Here is a 23,840-nt window from a genome sequence, read left to right on the forward strand (position 1 = left end):
GCTAGATAAATTTCATCTTCGATGTCTGAGATCAATTCTGCGCATCAAATGGGAAGACCGTGTCCCAAACACGGAGATTTTGCGCCGCGTAAAACTGGCTGGTATTGAAGCTTTAATAATGAAACATCAACTGAGATGGAGTGGTCACATAGTACGCATGGATGACAGTAGGCTACCTAAAGCGGTGTTCTACTCGCAGCTCTCGTGCGGGAAGAGGAGGAAAGGTGGTCAACACCTGCGATATAAAGACACCATTAAACGCCACCTTGCAGCCTGTGGCATTCCAAGCAACCGTTGGGAGGAGCTAGCATTGCGCCGATCGGAGTGGCGATCAACTGTACATAAGAGCATCGAACAATTCGAGCAAAAGCGTCTAATGAACCTGGATGCTAAAAGAGAGCTCCGTAAATAGCTCAAGCCTGTCTACACGTATACTTACAACTCTGCTGGTCAACTTCACCGTGCTTCATGCAACAGGATATTCGAAGCGAAATTCGGATTCGCGAGCCACATCCGAGCCAACCACAACAAGGACAGAGAAGACTGACGGACTCGCTGTTGCCGGACACGGCGAGGAGGACATCATCATCATCATCTACTGTTGCAACAGTAAATCTTGGGTAAATTGGAAACCTTCTAAAAGAGAGTACCAATATTTTGCTGGCAGTGTATAAGCTACAATACCAAATCACACGGTACTGAAATTAGGAATGAACAACAGTGATAACCTACAACAGACTGTGGGGCGGCGGGTGGAATTATTTGTTGCATAAAATGTTCCTACTATTTATTTAATGCTGTTGTTTGCCGTTCTCAACACTGGCTCTCTAACTACAATATTGGCAACCAGAAAGTGATTAGCAAAACGTGAAGCCTGTAATTAGAATTCCTAGTGCCCACTTCATGTGAGAAATACATTTGTAGTTACAGCTTATAGCTCTGAGGAATTAGGAGATTGTCTGGGATTCATAATCAAAAACGATTCTCTCTAAAATGTTCACTATATTCTGAAAGTCACAGACCAAAAAGAATCCACACAATCCAACTACCAGAGCAGTTCAGAGTCTAATGCGCTGATGCAACTATAACTGTTCAAATTAAATGTTTAAGTGAATTCTCGCCATAATTTGATGATAATATTCATCAAACGCCACGCTAAATAATGATAGAATCTCTGTCCTGCGGCGGCACGTGAAAATACGACATACGCAAACTGAAGATAGATCATTAAAGTCATCCCAGAATTAACACTTCACTCGAAAACGATTTCATGGTTACGCGTATCCCGAGTAACTTATTACGGCATCCGAGGCTGTTTATAGCAATGGAACCGACGCGACGCGACTCCTGGCACAGGTGGTGCGCTAATCAGCGTCTGGAGAGAACTGGGGCCTTTTTCTTTCTCGCGCAGCGTTCTTATATATAAAGCCGCGGTGTGGACGGCTAAGGGAACGCCCGATCAAATCCGCTCTCCCGACTAGCCGCTGGGTTAGTAATGCACCACTTTAAGTTATCGAATAAATCATTGCTTCCTTTGCTGATGGCCGATGAAGCTCTAAATTTAAATGTGCAATCAGCACATAGGTAAGTAATCATAATAAAAGTCTGACGTGGCTAAGTCAAATATTTTGGGCGAGAGAATTTATTTAATTACACTACATGCAGTAGATGAGCTCTGAACTTGCTCTTTGCAGATATGCTATCGCTGTAGTTTTATAGTTATTCAGTTGAAAGTTCTCACATCTTTATGATTATAGCGGATCTCCCTTCTACTTAAATTTAAACATCCTAGCTTTATTTATTCGCCTACTTATCTATCTTGCATCCTTAATTTTTAAGACAAAAAGCAGAAAATCATGAATTTCAACTAAAATTTTAATTTGTGAGATCCAGAATACTGTTTCTACTAAATTATTACGAAAAAGGAATCTAAATATAAATTTTTAAGTTTCTAGCTCTTTTCTGTTGCGCCAATGATTTTTACAGAAAAACATCCAAATTTCGAAAATGGTTAAAGTTATTGAACTGATATTCAACACATATTAATTTAGTATTATTCCTGACATGATAGAAACGTTTCAGGTTATTTACTGGATTTTTACAGTATTGCGCAACATTTATGGCATCAGAGCTAGTTACAGCGGACTAGGCTGGCACACAATGGAAAGACTGATGTGAATTTTATACGGTGTGAGTAGGCTGCTTCCCTACAAGACCAAACCACCATTTATTCGAAAAGAGCATTTGGGGAGAGTAATCGAAAGTACAGAAATTGAATACGTAAATCACAAGGGGTATAGCAGATAAACAGCAGGAAAATATGGTGGATGCAATAAAATCCGTTTGAAGACTGACAACTACAAAAATATCATATAGGTGTATTTCTTGAATTTTGAGTTCAAATAGTAGTAATATTGAGGTCGGTGTGTGTGCAATCGAGATTGCGGTATAGTGTGCTAATGTAAAATTATTTTGGTAGCTTGTAGTTATCTACTGTAGCAACAAGTGGATCCTACATCGAAAGGAAACATACCACAGTGTTTATCTTCGTCATTACCGAGTGGTGCACTATGGATCTTTGCCCACATTTATGTGATTGTAAGTTGGCTGTAAATTAGGATTTTGGGTGATATACTTCGTTACAATATTGTGAAATGCCTCGAAGAAAACTGTCTATTGACACGAGACTATCACTGGTTCAGAAACTATCGTCCTTATAAAACACAACTGGCTCTTAGTCAGACGGAGTATTGAGTGCTATCAACAGGGGATCGCAAGTTGATTCTATATTTCTATATTTCCATAAGACTTTTTGACGCGGAAAGATGTAGGTGTTTACTTTACCCACGTGCTATTCGAGAGCGGAAAAGTCGATAAAGAGAAAGTGGTTCGATGAAACCTCTGACAAACACTAAAAGTGATCTGCAGAGTAACCATGTACATGTAGATGCAGACGCAACCTGTACCCAGCATCCTGGAGCCGAACGCGACACCCGGATCGCATTACGGACTCAACGCAACACAAGGAGCGTCTTTGAGTACCGTTACCAGTCTCTGAACAAGGACACTAGAGCAAAAACGTCCTGTCACAGTGGCGTTACTTCTGCTACAGTCGCAGAAAGATGAATATTAACCTACAAAGCAACGCAAAAAAAACTAAGAAAATACACTTTACTTAGTGCTCTTCCTGGAACGCAGTACCAGTTTTCCCGTTTGTAGTCGCTAAATCACGACTACTTAAACGCAGTCAAGAGGTAGCTGTTAAGAACCCTGCACGCGTATACTGAAGAAATGTTCAGCTCTGGAGTTCTGATGGCAACCCACTTAAAGTGGAGCCCCCTAGTTCAGGGTCACGAGACTCTGTGCCATTGCCTTCGAATAACTTAAAACCTCTCCGCAGTGCCTTATAACGAAACGACATTCAAAAGTGTTGATGATGATATCTCCCTCAGACAGAGGAGGTAAGCCCGACGACATCCCGACTTGCTCTCGAAGAGTAGCCAGGTAACGCTTTTGCTATTCGTTCCTCCCCTTCCTCCAGGTGTATACTCATCTCCGTCATCACGCACGTAATATTACATACACTCAGCAAATATTGTAAGCATTAAATAGCAAAAATCACCAGTCGGCATTTTTGTTATCTTTCCAAGACATTTGACTGCGTAGATTATGTTACTCTCTCAACAAAACTTAAATTTTAATGGACTCGGTGGCTTTGCTCACGACTGGTTTGAATCACATTTAAAAACAAACAGAATGCAAAAAGTTGTGCTGAGTAATTCAAAGGAGAGAAAATTTTATTGAATAATGAATCACGATGGTATTCTGCAAGATTCAACTCTGGGTCCACTGATTTTCCTTATTTATGTGAATAACCTTCTGCTTACTATTCATCAAGCAGAACTGGTACTTTTTGCAGACGATACTCGTGTTGCAATAAATCCCTTTAGAGAGAAAATCAGCGGAAGAAATTGTTAACTACGTTTTTCAAAGAATTATTAAGTGGTTCGCTGGAAATGGATTCTCCCTAAAGTTTGAGGAAATACGCTGTCTTCAGATCTGTATAACGTATAGTTATACCAACAGCTGTTGTAACACTTGAAAAGGAGTCAATAAACAGAGGAGAATGCTCCAAATTCTTGGCTGCACGTATTCCTGAAAACGTGAACTGTGAAAAGCATGTAACTGAGATTCTCAGACAGTTAAGTCCACCTACTTTCGCTCTTTGTGTAACTGCTAGTCTTGAATCAGCTTCCTGACATATTTTTCATATTTTCACTTAGTAATGTCTTGCGGACTAATATTCTGGGACAGTTCACTGCTCAGAAACAAAAGCGATCAGTAAGAATAATATGTGGTGTCCACCTGTGACCGGCATAGTAGGTATCTCTTAAAGGAGCTAGGCATTTTAACTGTACCACCACAATACATATATTCGCTAATAAAACCTTCATAAATAACCCATCGCAGTTTGAGAAGGATAGTAATGTCAATACCTACAACAGTAGTGGGGGGAAAAGTCCTTTATTATCAATTATTAAAGCTCAGAAAACAGGTCAATATGCAACAACGAAAATTTTTGATCATTTACCAAATAATATAAAATATCTAACCTAGTAAAGCAAACTTCTGATTTGACCTAAAATTATTTCTTTTGGACAACTCCTTCTTTTCCGTAAACGAATAATTACCTAATAACTAGTATACTGTAAAAAAACTACTTTTAAGTGTAACTGCATATTAGGACTAAAATATAATATGATCATTAATATTAACACTAACCATGTATACATATCCTGTAAGCCGAATAGTTCCACACCATTTCGATAAAAAATGTCGTTCAAATGATCTATGGAACATGTAACTAACTATCGTGCAAGAATAACTGCAGACAGATAAAAGATACAGTTACGTACCTCCTGTCGTGACAAATATGTTAGAAGGAAGGGACTGGAAATTCATAATCACTAATACCTTGCTCGAGAGACAGAGGGAGTTTTCTCTCCTGATAATTAAGTACAGAACTATTAATACGTCTTTTTTATTATTACTGTCAATGAAATGCGATCTTCTTTTTCTTTTTTCTGGCATATTCATAACAAACACACTTCCTTTTCTTACAGGACTTTCCGAGATGTCTTGTAAGAACCAACAAGATATTTTCCATTACAGTCACACTGTAAAATTAATTATAAGGATTAAAAGCAGTTACTAAAAAACAGATGCATATCATCAGAAGAATTTCTTGAGTTATGAATTTTTTCACTTTGTCTGGCCTTGCACACAACGTTCACAGCTCTCGTATATTAGGAAACTGAGCAATTACAAATGAGAAATCTTTTCATGTAACTACTTTATACCTTTTTTTCTTTATTAATAGCAGTTCGCAGCAGCGACAAGTATATTGATTAATTTTCTAATGTCTCTATATCGCAGGACAATAAAACTGGCTTGTATTGCTTTGGGTAAACTAAATACTGTTTTAAAAGTGAAGATAATTACATGACTAAAATGGAAAGGTTACAGTCTTTTTTTCACCAGTTTTCACTCATGGAAATGGAAAGTTTATTTTCAACGCAGAACGAATCAACATGAGAGTTGTTCAGTGCATAATGGAGAGACGCACGTTGGAAACTACTGGGATAGTGGTACACGGGAATTAAAGCCAGGTGAATGGACTGTAGATACACCAAAGACGTTCTTTTTTATTCAGAGAGATAAGAAAACACCAAGACAGCGACCTGATGGAAGGTAGACGGATGACGTTAGAAAATCTTCAAGAGCAACATGGAAAGCTACAGCTGAAATCCGTAATGCATGGATAATTTTAGAGAAGCTGTGGTTCCAAGCTTGTTCCTAAAGGAATAAAAAAATACTTACAAAAAAGCAAACCTTGATTGGAATTTTAATATTTGTGGTTTAATTACCTAAATCATTAAAATATGAAATCTTATTTCATGAAGAATTCTGACGTGATAAAGAAAATGGAAGTAATTTTCAAAATCAGCATCATAAATTGATTCTAGAAAACCTATATTTGAGAAATTATCTGGTAAAAATTTTCAGACTGCAGCTTTGTTCAGTGTATCAAAATACAGTTATCCACCTCAGATTCTAAAATAAAGTTCGAAATCCTAATTAAAATTGTAGGAATTCTCGAACCACACTTTCGACATACACTCATGAAAATGCTGTCAAATCAGTGATACGATACACGATCACAAGTCGTCAAACAAACCAGTTCAAATTAACTGAGAGACAATATATAATTGCTAGAGTATGGTACGGAAATAGTGGCTGTGAGTGCGAGCTGCTTACCTTCAGGGTCCTTGTATTGACTAGTGATGTCCTCCAGATCCGTGTCGCCCTCGTCATCGTCTTTCTCCGCACTTTTCGTCACAATACGCTGTCCAACACTGCAAAACAGATATCACCAGTAAAAGTCTGCTAATATAACAAAAACTGTAGAACAGATGTTACTTTAAGTTGAAGAAACCCTCAAGGAGCAATAGAGTAAATTAGCCAGTTTTCGAAGACATGTTCGTCTGATTTTGTATACGTCACACAGAAACCACTGAGTGAATTTGTATGAATGTCTCCTTACTGTATTCATGCGGTAACGTACAGGGTTTGTTGGTCGTGTCAGCTCAGGAATCATGCTTATTTAAATTTGATACAGTCCAAGTTGAAGATTTGCTTACAAGAAACGACAGCTGCAGACTAACAGCTGCTGCACATACAGTTTCATCGACGATGAGTTCTTCTAAGGTGTCCCTAATGCCACTGTATGTATTATAAATGCGGAAATGCAGTTATTAATTAAAATTAATTATATATAGTTATTCCATTTTGACATTAAATGCGATTTCTATCATTTGTTCGTGCAAAAAATTTTTATAAATACCATCATGCTTCTAAAATAACAGAACATTTTTTAGACTTTTTTCAACTGAAAGTTTAGTTCTTAAAGTAACTGACTTATACTGCAGAATGATATAATAACATTTTATATTAGCGATAATTGTGACAATAAATTCTGGTCGTACGTAATTGATATGGTTATTGAAATACAGGGTACCTGTAACATTCCTGACTTGGTATCTCGTTTTAAGTAAGCTGTCATTGAAACTTTTCTATCTTTCTTTGTTTTCAAAAATGATTTCTACGAACATGTTTCTCGCGGAACTGCGTCCCAAGAATAGAAGGAAAACCGTAGAGTTCAGGACCGATCCAAACGTACTAGCCGAACAACTAACACTGACAGGCAGCATACAGAGGCCTGTCAATAACATGGAAACACCGCGAGAAATGCTTGCTAGAACATAAATGCAGATGCCAGCCCAGCCTGCATGTGGCGCTGTTGTACTTTGAGCAAAAATGGCACATGTGTTATGTTCTTAATACACTATGTGGTTAAAAGTATCCGGACACCCCAGAAAACATACATTTTTCATATTAGGTGCATTGTGCTGTCACCTACTGCCAGGTACTCCATATCAGCGACCTCAGCAGTCAAGAGATATAGTGAGAGAGCAGAATGGGGCGCTCCGCAGAATTCACGGACTTCGAACGTGGTCAGGCGATTGAGTGTCACTTGTGTCACACGTCTGCACGCGAGATTTCCGCACTCCTAAACATCCCTAGGTCGACTGCTCCCGATGTGATACTGAAATCCAAACGTGAAGGGACAACACAAAAGCGTACAGACCGATCTCGTCTGTTGACTGACAGAGACCGCCGACAGTTGAAGAGGGTCGTAATTTATAAAAGGCAGACATCTGTCCAGACCACCACATAGGAATTCAAAACTGCATCAGGATCCACTGCAAGTACTATGACAGTCAGGCGGGAGGTGAGCAAACTTGGATTTCATGGTCGAGCGCCTGCTCGTAAGCTACTCATCACGCAGGTAAATGTCAAACGACGCCTCGCTTGGTGTAAGGAGCGTAATCATTGGACGATTGAGCAGTGGAAAAACGTTGTGTGGAGTGACGAATCACGGTACACAATGTGGAAACCCGATGGCAGGGTAGGGGTATGGCGAAGGTCGGGTTAACGTCATCTGCCAGAGTGTGTGTTGCCAATAGTAAAATTCGGAGGTGGTGGTGTTATGGTGTGGCCGTGTTTTTCACGGAGGAGGCTTACACCCCTTGTTGTTTTGCGTACAATGGCAAGTATACATTGATGTTTCAAGCATCTTCTTGCTACAAACTGTTGAAGAGCAATTCGGGGATGGCGACTGCATCTGTCAACACAATCGACACCTGTTCATAGTGAACGGCCTGTAATGGACTGGCACGCACAGTGTCCTGTCCTCAATCCTATAAAACATCTTTGGGATGGAACTCCGACTTCGTGCCAGGCCTCACCGACCGACATCGATACCTCTCCTCCGTGAAGAATGGGCTACCAGTCCCCAAGAAACCTTCCAGCACCTGATTGAACGTATGCCTGCGAGAGTGGATGGTGTCATCAAAGCTAAGGGTGAGCCAACACCATATTGAATTCCAGTATTACCGATGGAGGGCGAACGAACTTGTAAGTCTTTTTCAGCTAGGTGTACGGATACTTTTGATCACATAGTGTACGTTGCAAGTGTCATTCGTGGTTAGAACAAAGTTCTTGTAGTTATGAGTGTATTACGTCACAGCAAAGTGAATTGTAAGTGGTCAAATTGTTGGTCCTTGTATGGTTGGTGCTTCCGTAACCAAGGTATGGGAAGTGTCTGGTGTTTCAAGAGGTTCTGTATCGAATATTTAACGGCATACATAGGATAAGCGGAAAAATATGATCCATAAGACACAACGCGGGCCGGCCGGAGTGGCCGTGCGGTTCTAGGCGCTACAGTCTGGAACCGAGCGACCGCTACGGTCGCAATTTCGAATCCTGCCTCGGGCATGGATGTTTGTGATGTCCTTAGGTTAGTTAGGTTTAATTAGTTCTAAGTTATAGGCGAATGATGACCTCAAAAGTTAAGTCGCATAGTGCTCAGAGCCATTTGAACCATTTGACACAACGCGGACGAAAATGTGTGAAGCGTGATCGTTGCAAACGGTCATTGAAGAGGATTGCGACGGGAAGTAAGAGGACGATAGCTGCAAAAGTTACTACAGAACTGAATGTCGCACGCGCGCGTCCTGACAGCACCAAAAGACACGAAGGGAGCACCAGAAGCAGGGCAAGCTGGAATTCCAACCCACTCATCAATGACACAAATGTCTATAATAGGAAAACATGGTGCCCAAGCTATAAAAACTGTAGTATGGAGCAATGGAAGAACGTTATTTGGTCAGATCAGTCTTATTTCACAATTTTTTCAACTTCTAGCCGAGTTTGCGCCCCAAGACCGGGACATGGCAGTGGTTCGGTTATGATTTGGCCAGCCATATTCTGCTGTTTCATGGGCCGCATGGTTAATCTGCACGGTCGCGTTACAGGCGTAAGTTATGTGACCATTTTGGCTGATTGAGTCCATCCCACGATAAAATGTTTGTTTCCCAATGGTAATGCTATGTACAAGGATTACAGGGCCCCTATTCACAAAGCTCACATCGTCCGGGACTGGTTTTGTGAGCACGAGTTTGAATTATCGCATCTTCGCTAGCTACTACGATTTACTACTTTGGAGAAAATGGAGCGTGATCGCCATCCACTTATCGTTAACTGAACTTACCACTATTTTGCAGGAAGAATGGTAGAATATTCCCTTAAAATCTATACAAGACCCGTATTTATCCATTCCGAGACGAATGGAATTCGTTTTCAATGCCATCGGTTTTCCTACACCGTAACAGGTATGGTAACGGGTTTTTGGTATTTCTATATTTTTTCTATCCTCTGTATGTATTTGTGTATCAATAATCGACTGCAAAAAGGCAGAGTGCAGTGCAGTGATAATCATTCACAAACATCGCATACTTTCGTATGAAAAGTTGTGGAAGACTAGCCAGGTTTCAGCATACCTAGCAACACCCTGTCCTGTACGCAAGGAAACGTTAATGTTCGTTTAGGAGAAAAAAAATAAAGATAAATCAAGTATCCGTATAAATTTTAACATCATTTTGAATCTGAAAAGGAGAGAATGGTCGCCTTCCTGTAAGTCCTTTTGCCATACCGTGATATTTCGTGTCCTACAGGTCAGCTACGTCAGAGACGTGGGTGTGGAAACAGTAGATAAAACAGGATTGTCCCCCGATATTAGCGGTACCAGACCGCCAAATATGAACATAGAGTATGACCACTAAACTATTTACGGGGTCACAACAGACTTTATTCCTCCGTCCACTGTGTTGTACTAGTCGACAACGTCTGCTACAGGTTGGACTGGTCGAACCCATACCATTATGTCGGCCTCCACTTTCGGAAATAATAGACGCTTCAAACTGTAACAGGTCAATGGACACCTCTGAAAGCTGTCTCACGATTATAGCCATGTACGTGTTACATACTAACCGGTGTATTAGTACTAGTAGCAGTAGTAGTAGTAGTTCTAGTCATACGTAGATCATTTTTACAAGCCTATTGGTTGTGGCGTGGTATTATAATTTAAGACCAGGAAAAATAACGCAGTTCACATATGCCGGTATTTAAATAATTGCAGGTCTAGTTTGACAAGGATGAAATAGGTGATCAGCAGAGATCTTAAAGGAGGAGCCATCCTGGCTTTTACGTGAAGAAATTTAGGAAAACCGCGGGAGACTTAAATCAGGCTGGGCGGATGAAGATTGGAGCGCTCATCCTCCTCTGTGTAAAATAGTGCTATTTTATTAGGTCTACCCCTAGTGTACAGTACTGTTTAACAAAGAAGTTACGTAATAATGTGCTATATACGTCATACATTTCTCATTGCCAGTCATTACACACGCCACGCACACTATATACACATTATTTCTTAACGTAACACTACACGTACTATCAATTGACGTCAGCGCCATATCGACAGAGTTTGGTTTCCATTTTGTTTACTACAATTTCCCATTTACTAGCCTGAAAAGTTAAGTCAGCATCTCTCATAAATAAGTGCGATATTGAGCTCAGATGGTGGATAAGGCTATTATACGTGACATAGTAACATTTCCCAGAAAAAAAGAAAAAGGAACTTAGTGTGAAAGTGTAATGTAAAATGATACAGTTTTATTATGATTATTATTATTATTTATTTGTTTTACATATTTTACCAAACTCTGTGTAGTCTCATCACAATGTTAAAATGCTTTTGTTTATCTCCCTCAGTTTCCTATTTAATGATAGCCAAGAGTGCTTTTCTTTCAAGCTCTGCTTATATATCTTTTGCCATTAAATGACTTGTTTGAAGCAACCAGCATTTCCCCATAAATCTTATTGTATCTTTCTCCATGGAACTGAGGTACTCAAGGGTTTTTGAGGACTTCCCAATACCTGTTGTTATCCTTTGTTTTGTGACACACTGATACCGATGTGGGTACTTCGGAGATGCCTTTCCAAAGTTCAATTCAAAGTATGTTGAGGATTTAGAGAATTTAGCATTTTCATTGATTTCTCCATACTTTCATCACGATTTTGGTTTACTAGTATTCTTGACGGTACTTGTACACTCCTGGAAATGGAAAAAAGAACACATTGACACCGGTGTGTCAGGCCCACCATACTTGCTCCGGACACTGCGAGAGGGCTGTACAAGCAATGATCACACGCGCGGCACAGCGGACACACCAGGAACCGCCGTGTTGGCCGTCGAATGGCGCTAGCTGCGCAGCATTTGTGCACCGCCGCCGTCAGTGTCAGCCAGTTTGCCGTGGCATACGGAGCTCCATCGCAGTCTTTAACACTGGTAGCAGGCCGCGAAAGCGTGGACGTGAACCGTATGTGCAGTTGACGGACTTTGAGCGAGGGCATATAGTGGGCATGCGGGAGGCCGGGTGGACGTACCGCCGAATTGCTCAACACGTGGGGCGTGAGGTCTCCACAGTACATCGATGTTGTCGCCAGTGGTCGGCGGAAGGTGCACGTGCCCGTCGACCTGGGACCGGACCGCAGCGACGCACGGATGCACGCCAAGACCGTAGGATCCTACGCAGTGCCGTAGGGGACCGCACCGCCACTTCCCAGCAAATTAGGGACACTGTTGCTCCTGGGGTATCGGTGAGGACCATTCGCAACCGTCTCCATGAAGCTGGGCTACGGTCCCGCACACCGTTAGGCCGTCTTCCGCTCACGCCCCAGCATCGTGCAGCCCGCCTCCAGTGGTGTCGCGACAGGCGTGAATGGAGGAACGAATGGAGACGTGTCGTCTTCAGCGATGAGAGTCGCTTCTGCCTTGGTGCCAATGATGGTCGTATGCGTGTTTGGCGCCGTGCAGGTGAGCGCCACAATCAGGACTGCATACGACCGAGGCACACAGGGCCAACACCCGGCATCATGGTGTGGGGAGCGATCTCCTACACTGGCCGTACACCGCTGGTGATCGTCGAGGGGACACTGAATAGTGCACGGTACATCCAAACCGTCATCGAACCCATCGTTCTACCATTCCTAGACCGGCAAGGGAACTTGCTGTTCCAACAGGACAATGCACGTCCGCATGTATCCCGTGCCACCCAACGTGCTCTAGAAGGTGTAAGTCAACTACCCTGGCCAGCAAGATCTCCGGATCTGTCCCCCATTGAGCATGTTTGGGACTGGATGAAGCGTCGTCTCACGCGGTCTGCACGTCCAGCACGAACGCTGGTCCAACTGAGGCGCCAGGTGGAAATGGCATGGCAAGCCGTTCCACAGGACTACATCCAGCATCTCTACGATCGTCTCCATGGGAGAATAGCAGCCTGCATTGCTGCGAAAGGTGGATATACACTGTACTAGTGCCGACGTTGTGCATGCTCTGTTGCCTGTGTCTATGTGCCTGTGGTTCTGTCAGTGTGATCATGTGATGTATCTGACCCCAGGAATGTGTCAATAAAGTTTCCCCTTCCTGGGACAATGAATTCACGGTGTTCCTATTTCAATTTCCAGGAGTGTATTTCGATTTCTGACAAATGTCTGCAGTTTGCGAATTTTTTACATACCTGATTGTACTGTTATTATTTGCAGACGTGGTCTGAACGTCGAAGCTCTTTTACAGCTACATCACACTATTCGCTGTCCATATTTGTGACCACTTAATCGATTGCTGATACAATCATTGTTATAACCCTTGTTGTACTATTTACCAACAGGGACAAGCCAAAACTCTGATGGATATTTATGAAGGTGTTATTAACTTCATTTATTATATTAGTGTCTATGTTTGTACTCCACACAAAACTATGTCGAACTTTATAATTGAGACTTTATGTAGAACTTACATTAATTTATTGAAAAAAGCATCCACACTACGTCTGGATGATTGATACACACACAAAATGATTAATTTCTGGGTTATATCAAGCCCTGTTAACTCAATACCTGATATTTCAAAGAGTTCGTCTTTACTTTCTTTACTTACTGCAAAAAATAAGGGCATGTCTTGACTTAAACTTCATTACTTTTCTGATATAAATGCATGATCCTCCAACATTTGAAGTATTCTTATAGTAATAGTCTGTTCATTGATACAACGCCAACACTAGACGCTGTATTTCTATATCTCTACACCAGCATTCAGTGGCACAAACTACCGTCTGTTCAAAGACTGGAGCCCAATAGGATTTTTTTTTTTTTTACTGATAGCATGTTTTGATGAAGGACTGGTAAGTCCTTGAAACGTAAGTCCTAGAAATGTATATATTAGTAATTCCAATTGTAGCAACTGTTTTGGTGAACTTTTTTTAACTGCTAGAGATAATCTTTACGCAGGTGAACCTGCTGTCTGGATTTATCCTAAAAAGACCTCCCACCCATGACACTTTCATTAATCATCTGTACCAGACTTCCGTTCCGACTCCTGTTTAGGAGTAAATCATGCTTAGTGGAACCGCATTTATAGACAGTCCCGACTGGCGCCAGAGCAACGTACGCAAAGTCGGCTGCTGCCAGTGGCATTTACAACTTCACATCAGTCTGCCTCACAGCACCACTAAGGCGTGACCGATCATAACGCCAGAACAGCTCGATAATGTGTACATTTATCCAGGACGCATCTTGTCCAGGTGACCACCTATATCACATGTCCCACCCCCGTCCAAACAATTTCTCATCCCACCATCCCACATGGTACTCTTTTCAAAAATCTTAACATGTAAATCTCCTCCTCCATTAAAGCTTTTGGCTTACCTAGAGGATATGCGACACACGATGTATATTATCAATATCTTTTCCAGAGAATGAATACTGATGACGCCCCACTTGTCTGTAGGAATCAGCGTAAGAAGGCGAGTTAAATATCATACCCTTTCGTGTGAATAACATGTCAATCAGTAAGTAGCTTTTGTGCAGGCGACCAGGAGAACTGGAACACTAATTTCCCAAAAGTATCATCATAATCCTAGCATTACAAAATGCAATAACTAATAAAAAAATAACGGAGTTTTTAATAGATTGTGCTCGTCACATGTAATATCGCACAGCATCACTGTGCGACAACTTAATACACTTACAGAGTTCTTTGTTTTTCTTTCCTCACTATTTTTTGCAACCCATTACCGTGATGTGTTGCTATGATCTGCTATTAGTTGTGTGGCCTGTATCATTGTTTTCTAAACGCTACGCCATGTTGCTGCAAGTACTCAGCTCCACTCTCCATTTCTTGAAAATATGACCCTTTGGTATTCCCAACACACCTTTTATCATGTTTTATTTACCTGCTCTTGTCTTTTCAACAGTTTTCCCTTCCAAAATATTTGTTAAAAATTTATTGTGTATAAATATCAAAAACTTTCGTTTTTTGTGGTTGTTCTCAGATTCCTCGGTTTATTGATCTCTTTCAAAACATCTTGATTTGATTTGATTTCTGTCTAGCTCGCCCTCATTTGCCTTCTGTAAGCCCACATTTTTATCCCATTTTCTGCCTCTTAGTGACTATATACTCGTATATCTGCCTGTTTTCAACAATTTCTAACTTTCACAGTCATACAGAAGCACTCTCTAGCTGAACTTCTTGACGAATTGTTGATGTTTTTAGATTAAAAGATTTGTGCAACACTAACTGTCTAATTTAATTAAAAGTACGTTTTGATGTTGCAATTTTTTCTGATTTCCAAACAGTACCCATTGTCTTCTGAAAATAACTAACTGTATGTACGTCTTATATTTCAATTCTTTCTATTTTAATGTCAGGTGGCTTCTCATTTTGAATTTGCTTCATAACATAATTCTTGTTTTTAAATACTACTTCTAAATTTTTTATAACTGTCGCAAATTTAGAAAGTGTGACTGTGAGCTTTGAATATATATATTAAAATATATATAGTTAGACAGTGAATGGGATTATCGCTTACTTTAACTCCTAATTTCCGATGTTTTTCCCTGAAAATTGTGCTCTGTATCCACTAGCATCTGCGTAGTCACGAAAACCAAATGTTGGTAAAATAAATTAAGTCGAATTGTGAAGGTTTGGCGTGCCATTCGACACGAGAGCTCGGCTCTTAACACCTTAACGGTAACTGCTATAGCTGGCAGCATTTAGAGCCCGGGGTACAGTAAGCAACTATTACAGGACATTGCTCATCCATATGAAGCAACAAAAGTGTAAGCCTTCTTGGAAGAACGATTGCATATTCGGCTGATACGTTGTCCGTTAAACATGTTTTGTGTACAGTTGGATCGTCACGTTCGTACACCAACCACCGTTTATGCTTTGTAGCATCACATAAAAACCACACACGGAGAAACTGTTGTATAGGAACGTATCTACTCCTTTCGGTTCCGTGTTGAGACGTTCGAAACATGTGACTGCAAACCAAGGGGGCATCATACAGCACTGAATTATCTTCATCGGATATGATGTTTACTTCTGCAATTCTAATCATTTGTTTGGCATAAACTTGATTTTGTCCTTTTCATCCACCTTGATATCCTTGTTTCCGCAATTGTTAGTATAGTTTTGTAGCACTAGACGTAGTACATGAATAAAGTCGCGGCTGTAGGTAGCCACATGTAAAAGCCAAGAGATTCCAGTTTCACAGCGCATGCTCAGTCGACTCTAGATCTGTTGTACAGTTACGTTTTACTGCTACTCCAGTGGCAGACAGCTAACTGAAATTGCAGTAAGAGATTATACAGATGACAGAGAAATATTCAGCAACGTAACAGCTCCTTGCTCATGGCGTAGTGATGTCATCCACAACACATCAAAATGCCGAACAGGTGAGCGATGGAGTGATCATGCGTATCGCGTAGTACAAAGGAATGTCACTCACCCCACCGCCTCTTATGACACTTGACAGTGACAGCGCATTGAATTGTGAGGGCGTTGTGTGCAAATACGACTGCCAAATAGCTTTGAGACCGAGGCTGATATACTGCGTCTAGCAACCGGTAAAATCTGTCTGTAGATCTCTGAAGACGTACGTCATGATTCGCCCTTTGCCTTTACCTGTAACCGGCGCAGTCTACAAATTTTGTTAAATGAAACAACAAGTTTACTGTTACCAGTCACCGTTTTATTTTTTCCACGACGCGTTTCGAAGGCTTAAACCTCCATCATTGGGTGGATTTACATTAGTTAGTATTACATATGTGTGGATGTTGTGTTAGGGCTTTGGAGGAACTTGTGGTACTGCCTAGTGGAGAAACAAGACACTATTTCAGAATATGGTTTTGGATAACTTTTGACAAAAAATTAAACTGATATCTAATGGTAAACTTTAATAAGTAAACTAGAGTACCTCCAGTGGTCACAGGTTCTTTTTCTGTCGTAACACTTCACATGTGTACTGCCACATTTGTAAACAAATATGGCGTCTGGAATCAGCTGGGTGCAAGGTTCATACAGCAGAAGAGAAGACATAATCGCAAAGTGCAAAGAAAATACATCGTAGCAACATTATTACAGAATAATCGTTTAACCCATTTGCAGGTGTTTGTTTTGAGGTGTCAAATATGTGTGTGTGTACTTCAGGTGGTATATAAATCCAATTTTGAAAGGTTAAAACAGCTAAACATTCGTACTCGTTTATGCATTCAGGTGAAAAGTTAAAAGGGCTTAAACTTCATACTTGCTGATAACAATTAGGTAAAATGTTACAGGCTTGAATTACAATGATCATATTGGCAACAGCAGTAAAACCATACATAGATGACACTCTTAGAAGAAAGAGAGAGAGAGGAAGGAGTGATTATATGAGAGCAAACATTTACATGGCAAGGAGTCTTAAGATTACATGTTGCATATATTAGCTGCCTAAAGGTTGGGGTAATACACTGGTTAATGTTATAAAGTATGCAGATAAATATACATTTGTGCCAGTAGTTGATGTACATACAGTTTTAAGCTGACAAGGGGTACAAGCTGTTGGTGTGATGGATTATCTGTGAATGAGGTCAATCTCTTGTACTCTTGGCAGCTGTCAATATTTATGGTAAATATTAGGATGTGTGCACATGTGTATGTGTGTGTGTGTGTGTGTGTGTGTGTGTGTATTTTAAGAGTGTAGGCAGTTGCTGAAAACAGAGATGATACTATTGTAAATATTGTCATTTTTGTCATTTAAGATGGATTCTGGTTGTTTCATTTGGTGTTTGTATATTTGGATTGTTTCAAGGATGTCTAGCTTCCTGCCTTTTGGTTGGATGTGTAGGATGCTAATACTTGTGTTGTTAACATGGTGTTTTGTTTCATGTAGGTGGGTAGCTATTGCTGATGTGTGGTATTTTTTGTTTTTTAGTGCTGCCATGTGTTCCTTGAACCTTATCTCAAATGATCTGCCTGTCTGGCTTATGTAGAAGCAGTCACAGTCCAAACATTCAATTTTGTTCACACCTGTGTGATGAAGTGGGTCTCGTGTGCCGATGTTGTGGGGTAACTTCTGTCCAATCTTGTTGTCTGTTGTAAAGGATATGCTTATGCCTTTCCGTTTGAAGACATTAGCAATCTAGTATGAAATGTTACCCAGAAAGGGGATTGTATGGAAGATGTTATTTTCTTTTTGTTTTTTGTGTTGTGATTGCTTGTTTTAGAGTGTTTTAGAGTGTCTACTATGGAGCTGTTATAGCCATTTTCAATAGCTGCTTGTTTTATTATTTCAATTTCTTGATCACATTTATCTTCTGAGAGTGGTAGCTGGATAGCTCTATTAATCATGTACCGGTATGCTGCCATTTTGTGTGCTGCGGGGTGGCAAGAGGAGTTGTGGATTGTAGTATGTGTTGTGGTAGGCTTCCGATAAATTTCAAACTGATGTCTGTTATTCTTTATTGTAATGGTAAGGTCTAGGAAATTTATACTGTCATCTTTTTGGTGTTCAACTGTGAATTTTATGCTTTCATGGGAGTTGTTGAAAAACTGATTCAACTCATTGATGTCATCTTTAGTGCCATTGATTAAAATTATGATATCATCTACATATCTGTAGTAGTAGATGATATTTTTGAGGAGGTGGTGATTGGAATTCAAGATTTTGTCTTCTAGGTTACTTATAAATATTTCTGCTAACAATCCGGAAAGATTTGAGCCCATTGCCAGACCATCTGTTTGTTTATAGATTTTATTGTTAAATTTAAAATAGTTGTGTGAAAATGTGAATTCAAGCAGGTCCATTAGTTCTTTAATGTGAGTTGAAGGGATTTTTTTGTGTTTATGTAGGTTGGCATTAATTATTTGTAGTGTGGGATCTATTGGCACAGATGAATAAAGGTTTTGTATGTCGAATGAGGCAAGTGTGGCTCCATCAGGTACTTGTATGTTTTTGACATATTGTGTGAATTCTGTTGTGTTTTTAAGTGTTCTCACATTATTGAATGTGTATGCCTGTTTGAGAATTCTGAAGAGTATTTTATTGAGCTTGAATGTTGGGCTGTTCCTACAGTTCACTATGGGCCTGATGGGGGTCCCATCTTTGTGTATCTTAGGTTGTGACCTAAGGCAAGGTGCTTGTGGGCTCATTGTTACAATGTTTCTTGCTTTTTGGATCGTGAGTAGAAAGTTAATGTTGTTTGAAATGTGTTTAATCTCCTTTTGTATTCTGGCTGTTGGATCTTTATGTATTTCAGTTATGTTGCTGGTTTGGAAGAAGTCTAAAGTTTTTTCTATGTATGTTGTTCTGTCCATTACAATAGTTGTGTTGCCCTTGTCAGCTTTTACAATTATTGCATTATTCATGTTTAATTTAGTTTTAATGGTACGTGTAAGGGCTTCTTCTCTTTTCTTGTATGCTGGGAATGGTTTTGCAATTTCCTTTTCAATGATTTCGTTAATTTTGTGGCAGGCTGATATTCTGTCAGTTTGCTTGTTAAAGGCGATGGTCGAGATCTGTGTGACACAAGTGATTAGCTTCTCTTGGTTCTTTTGGTCCAGCGGAGCTTGAACATTGTGTTTTAAGCCTTTGCAGAGTAGTGCCTGTTCTTCTGCAGTGAATATTATGTTCGTGTTGTTGAGGAAAGGTGTGTAGAATGTGTGCTTCTTTTGGCTGTTTTGGTTCGGTTTGGGAGGTAATTGTTGATTTATAAGATTGGCCAGTTTTTTCTTCTGTGTAGCTTTCGTTTTCTGTACGATGAACTCGGTGTACCCTTTGACTTTTTTGGTTATGGAATCATATTCTAATCTATGAAGCAACTTTCCCTAGTGTGTACTCTTTGACTTTTTTGGTTATGGAATCATATTCTAATCTATGAAGCAACTTTCCCAATTGTAATTCTGCATTATGAAGCTGTTTGTTGAACTTTTGTTTTCTAATATAAAGTTCTTTCACTTCATTTTTTACCCAGAGTTTTCGTGCGATCTCCAGTGTTTTCTTCGCAGTTGTTGTGCTTGTTTTGATGTCAATCTTGACATAATTTGGGATGACGTTCTTCTTGAGACAATTCCTATTGAAGTGTATGTGTTGTGTCATCATTGCGACCTTTTCTGCACTGTTCTTGTACTCTAAAATAGCCTTGATTGCCTGACTGGGCAGATTAACTTTAAATGCGAACATTTTTAGGTTAGGCTTTACCGTGACTGTACTGACATTAAATGAAACAACAAGTTTACTGTTACCAGTCACCGTTTTATTTTTTCCACGACGCGTTTCGAAGGTTTAAACCTCCATCATTGGGTGGATTTACATTAGTTAGTAATACATATGTGTGTATGTTGTGTTAGGGCTTTGGAGGAACTTGTGGTACTGCCTAGTGGAGAAACAAGACACTATTTCAGAATATGGTTTTGGATAACTTTTGACAAAAAATTAAACTGATATCTAATGGTAAACTTTAATAAGTAAACTAGAGTACCTCCAGTGGTCACAGGTTCTTTTTCTGTCGTAACACTTCACATGTGTACTGCCACATTTGTAAACAAATATGGCGTCTGGAATCAGCTGGGTGCATGGTTCATACAGCAGAAGAGAAGACATAATCGCAAAGTGCAAAGAAAATACATCGTAACAACATTATTACAGAATAATCGTTTAAACCATTTGAGGGGTTTGTTTTGAGGTGTCAAATATATGTGTGTGTACTTCAGGTGGTTTATAAATCCAATTTTGAAAGGTTAAAACAGCTAAGCATTCGTACTCGTTTATGCATTCAGGTGAAAAGTTAAAATGGCTTAAACTTCATACTTGCTAGTAACAATTAGGTAAAATGTTACAGGCTTGAATTACAATGAAATATGAAGTTAAAGGCATTTTAACTTTTCACCTGAATGCATAAACGAGTACGAATGTTTAGCTGTTTTAACCTTTCAAAATTGGATTTATATACCAACTGAAGTACACACACATAATTTGATACCTCAAAACAAACACCTGCAAATGGTTTAAACGATTATTCTGTAATAATGTTGTTACGATGTATTTTCTTTGCACTTTGCGATTATGTCTTCTCTGCTGCTGTATGAACCTTGCACCCAGCTGATTCCAGACGCCATATTTGTTTACAAATGTGGCAGTATACATGTGAAGTGTTACGACAGAAAAAGAACCTGTGACCACTGGAGGGACTCTAGTTTACTTATTAAAGTTTACCATTAGATATCAGTTTAATTTTTTGTCAAAAGTTATCCAAAACCATATTCTGAAATAGTGTCTTGTTTCTCCACTAGGCAGTGCCACAAGTTCCTCCAAAGCCCTAACACAACATACACACATATGTATTACTAACTAATGTAAATCCACCCAATGATGGAGGTTTAAACCTTCGAAACGCGTCGTGGAAAAAATAAAACGGTGACTGGTAACAGTAAACTTGTTGTTTCATTTAATGTCAGTACAGTCACGGTAAAGCCTAACCTAAAAATGTTCGCATTTAAATACAAATTTTGTCTTACGATCTTGTGGAGTTGCAATGTAAATTCAGAGAATAATTCTGTGAATAATTTATGAATAATTTATAGCTCAATTCTGTAATCAGTCAACTATCTGACATGCATCCGTACAAGATAGTAACGAAAGAACACATTGTATTTCTGCAAACGGGAGTAATTTCTCTAATCGCTTGAGGCAAATCTTGTCGACAAAGAGGTCATTAGAGATGCGGGAAGAATTGGGAAGGAAATCAGTCTTGTCAATTCAAATTAACCGTCCCACCATTCGCCTTAAGCGAAAAGAGAAATCACGGAAAACCTGAAACTGTATGACAGGAAGGGGGATTGAACGCTGTTCTCCAGAATAGGTGTCCACTGCCCTACCTCTGTGACACCACAGACCGCCTCCCGTAAAAGGGCAAGGCCGATTTTCTTCTCCAATCTGAGCTTGGCTTCCGCCTTTAATGATCTTGTCGTCGACGTTCCTTTCTTTTTAACTGGGCTAAACCACCTAAAATAAGTATTTAATTTATTTTGGTACTGTTGTAATCTAATTTGTAAAGATATCTGTACGTGTACGAGGGCTATCCACAAAGTACATTACGTTTTGGAATTAAAAATAAAGTATTGGAATTTTTTTTTATTATATACAGATGAAAGCCACACGTAAATACTACTTTTCTACATAGTTGCCATTTAAATTAAGGCACTTATCGTAGCGATGGACGAGCTTGGAAATTCGTTCGTCGTAAAATTCAGCCGCCTGCGCCTTCAACCACGTGGTTAATCAGTAACCCGGTAGAAATACGATTTTTGTGGATTTCCTGGAAAGAAGCACTACAATAAACTCTCAAAGGTATTGCCAAACTCTGCACAACCTCAGAAGAGCAATACAAAACAAGCGCAGGGGAAAGTTGGGCTCAAAAATCTTGCTGATTCACGACAACGCCCGGGCCCACACGGCACATGCCACTCGTGAAGTATTCGAATCTTTTAAGTGGGAGTTGTTTCCTCATCCGTCGTACAGTCCCGACCTGGCACCGAGCGACTTCCACTTATTCCCAGCAATGAAGAAGTGGTTGGCTATGCAGTGTTTTGATGACGACGCACAGCTTCAAGAAGAGGTAACCACGTGGTTGAAGGCGCAGGCGGCCGAATTTTACGACAAAGGAATTTCCAAGCTCATCCATCGCTACGATAAGTGCCTTAATTTAAATGGCAACTATGTAGATAAGTAGTATTGAAGTGTGGCTTTCATCTGTATATAATAAAAAAATTCCAATACTTTATTTATTTTTAATTCCAAAACGTAATGTACTTTGTGGATAGCCCTCGTACTTGTTGAGTAATCCATATATAGCATATTACTAGAAAAAATAGTTAATGAACTTTAGTTGTTTCGCAAATGGAGGATGGAGGACGCAAGGATGGAGGACGCAAGCCATGAGTGAAGGAATTAGGCCGAGAAAACTTCGTAACTGTTTGGTAAGAAAGACTATTGCATTTGTGAAAACTTTTGAAGCATTTGATTGTGACTTTCGCTAGCAAAAAACATGTTCCTGACATGGTAATACCAAAGTCACAAAATTTCCAAAAACATGACGTAATGGAGATATCATATCGCCTTAGTTCCAGAACAGGGCAGTACAAAACTACATAATCTTACAAAATATCCGAAATGCTAAAATACAATGGTAACCGACGTTCCGACCGTTTATCAGCGGTCTTCCTCAGCATCGAAGAGGGCTGGCGACAGACAGGCTGCCCTTGAGGCTTACAGCGGTAAATTATCGTTATGAATTTTCGGGGTCTCTAGTGAGAACAAAGGTAGGTATCGCTTTGATTAGGACCGGGCAAAAAGTTCAAAGACTGATATTATTTCCGCCACATAAGCGGCATCAGCGTAATAGCTAAGATGGCAGTTTCAGGAAGGATCTGTAAACAACAGATGTTCATTCTACCAGTCAGTTGTGAGCTGGAAGTGTTAAGTAATGGACGTGTGGCAGTAGAGTATCAACATCGTTGTCTCACTCATCGCAATAGAGTAGCATCTCTAAAGCAAGTGTTCAGTTTTCGAAGAAAGTCCGTGCAAAGTTTTTCCCACGCACCTTGTCTCCCGAAAAAAAAAGCAATGAGACATGTACGCCTGCGGTGGCTTGACTGAAATTCAAAACGAGGAAAATCCTTTTCTGGAAAAATCAGCACCAGTAACAAAACTTGCTGCCATCAATGCGAACCCTCAGCTAAACGAAACAGTGCAGAAATTCACATGTAGGGCCAACGCGTTGATGACATAACCGGCATTCAGAATTTTAATTTCAGACCGATGTGACACGTGAGTTGAACAACATCCCAAAGAAGGACTTTTCTGGTGATTTCACATGGCTGTATGAACGTTCTGTGCATTGTACTCAAGCGAGGAGGGGGCGGGGGCTACGTAGAACAACTGAAACATTACAACTGGCATCATAACTTTCATCTACTTTTTATTAATTCAGTTTCGAAA

The 23,840-nt window shown here is 40.0% G+C and overlaps 1 protein-coding gene across 2 annotated transcripts in view; it reads right to left on the reverse strand.

The window, feature by feature from the left end:
• Positions 1–23,840, reverse strand: part of LOC126457207 (hemocyte protein-glutamine gamma-glutamyltransferase-like) — a 181,863-nt gene that overhangs the window by 22,215 nt on the left and 135,808 nt on the right. For both annotated transcript variants that reach the window (XM_050093307.1, XM_050093309.1), the window contains one exon: positions 6,319–6,416. In XM_050093307.1, coding sequence (XP_049949264.1) covers positions 6,319–6,416 — 98 coding nt within the window. The remainder of the gene's footprint in view (positions 1–6,318; positions 6,417–23,840) is intronic.

The sequence above is a fragment of the Schistocerca serialis genome, chromosome 2, assembly GCF_023864345.2.
Source record: "Schistocerca serialis cubense isolate TAMUIC-IGC-003099 chromosome 2, iqSchSeri2.2, whole genome shotgun sequence".
Lineage (NCBI taxonomy): Eukaryota > Metazoa > Arthropoda > Insecta > Orthoptera > Acrididae > Schistocerca > Schistocerca serialis.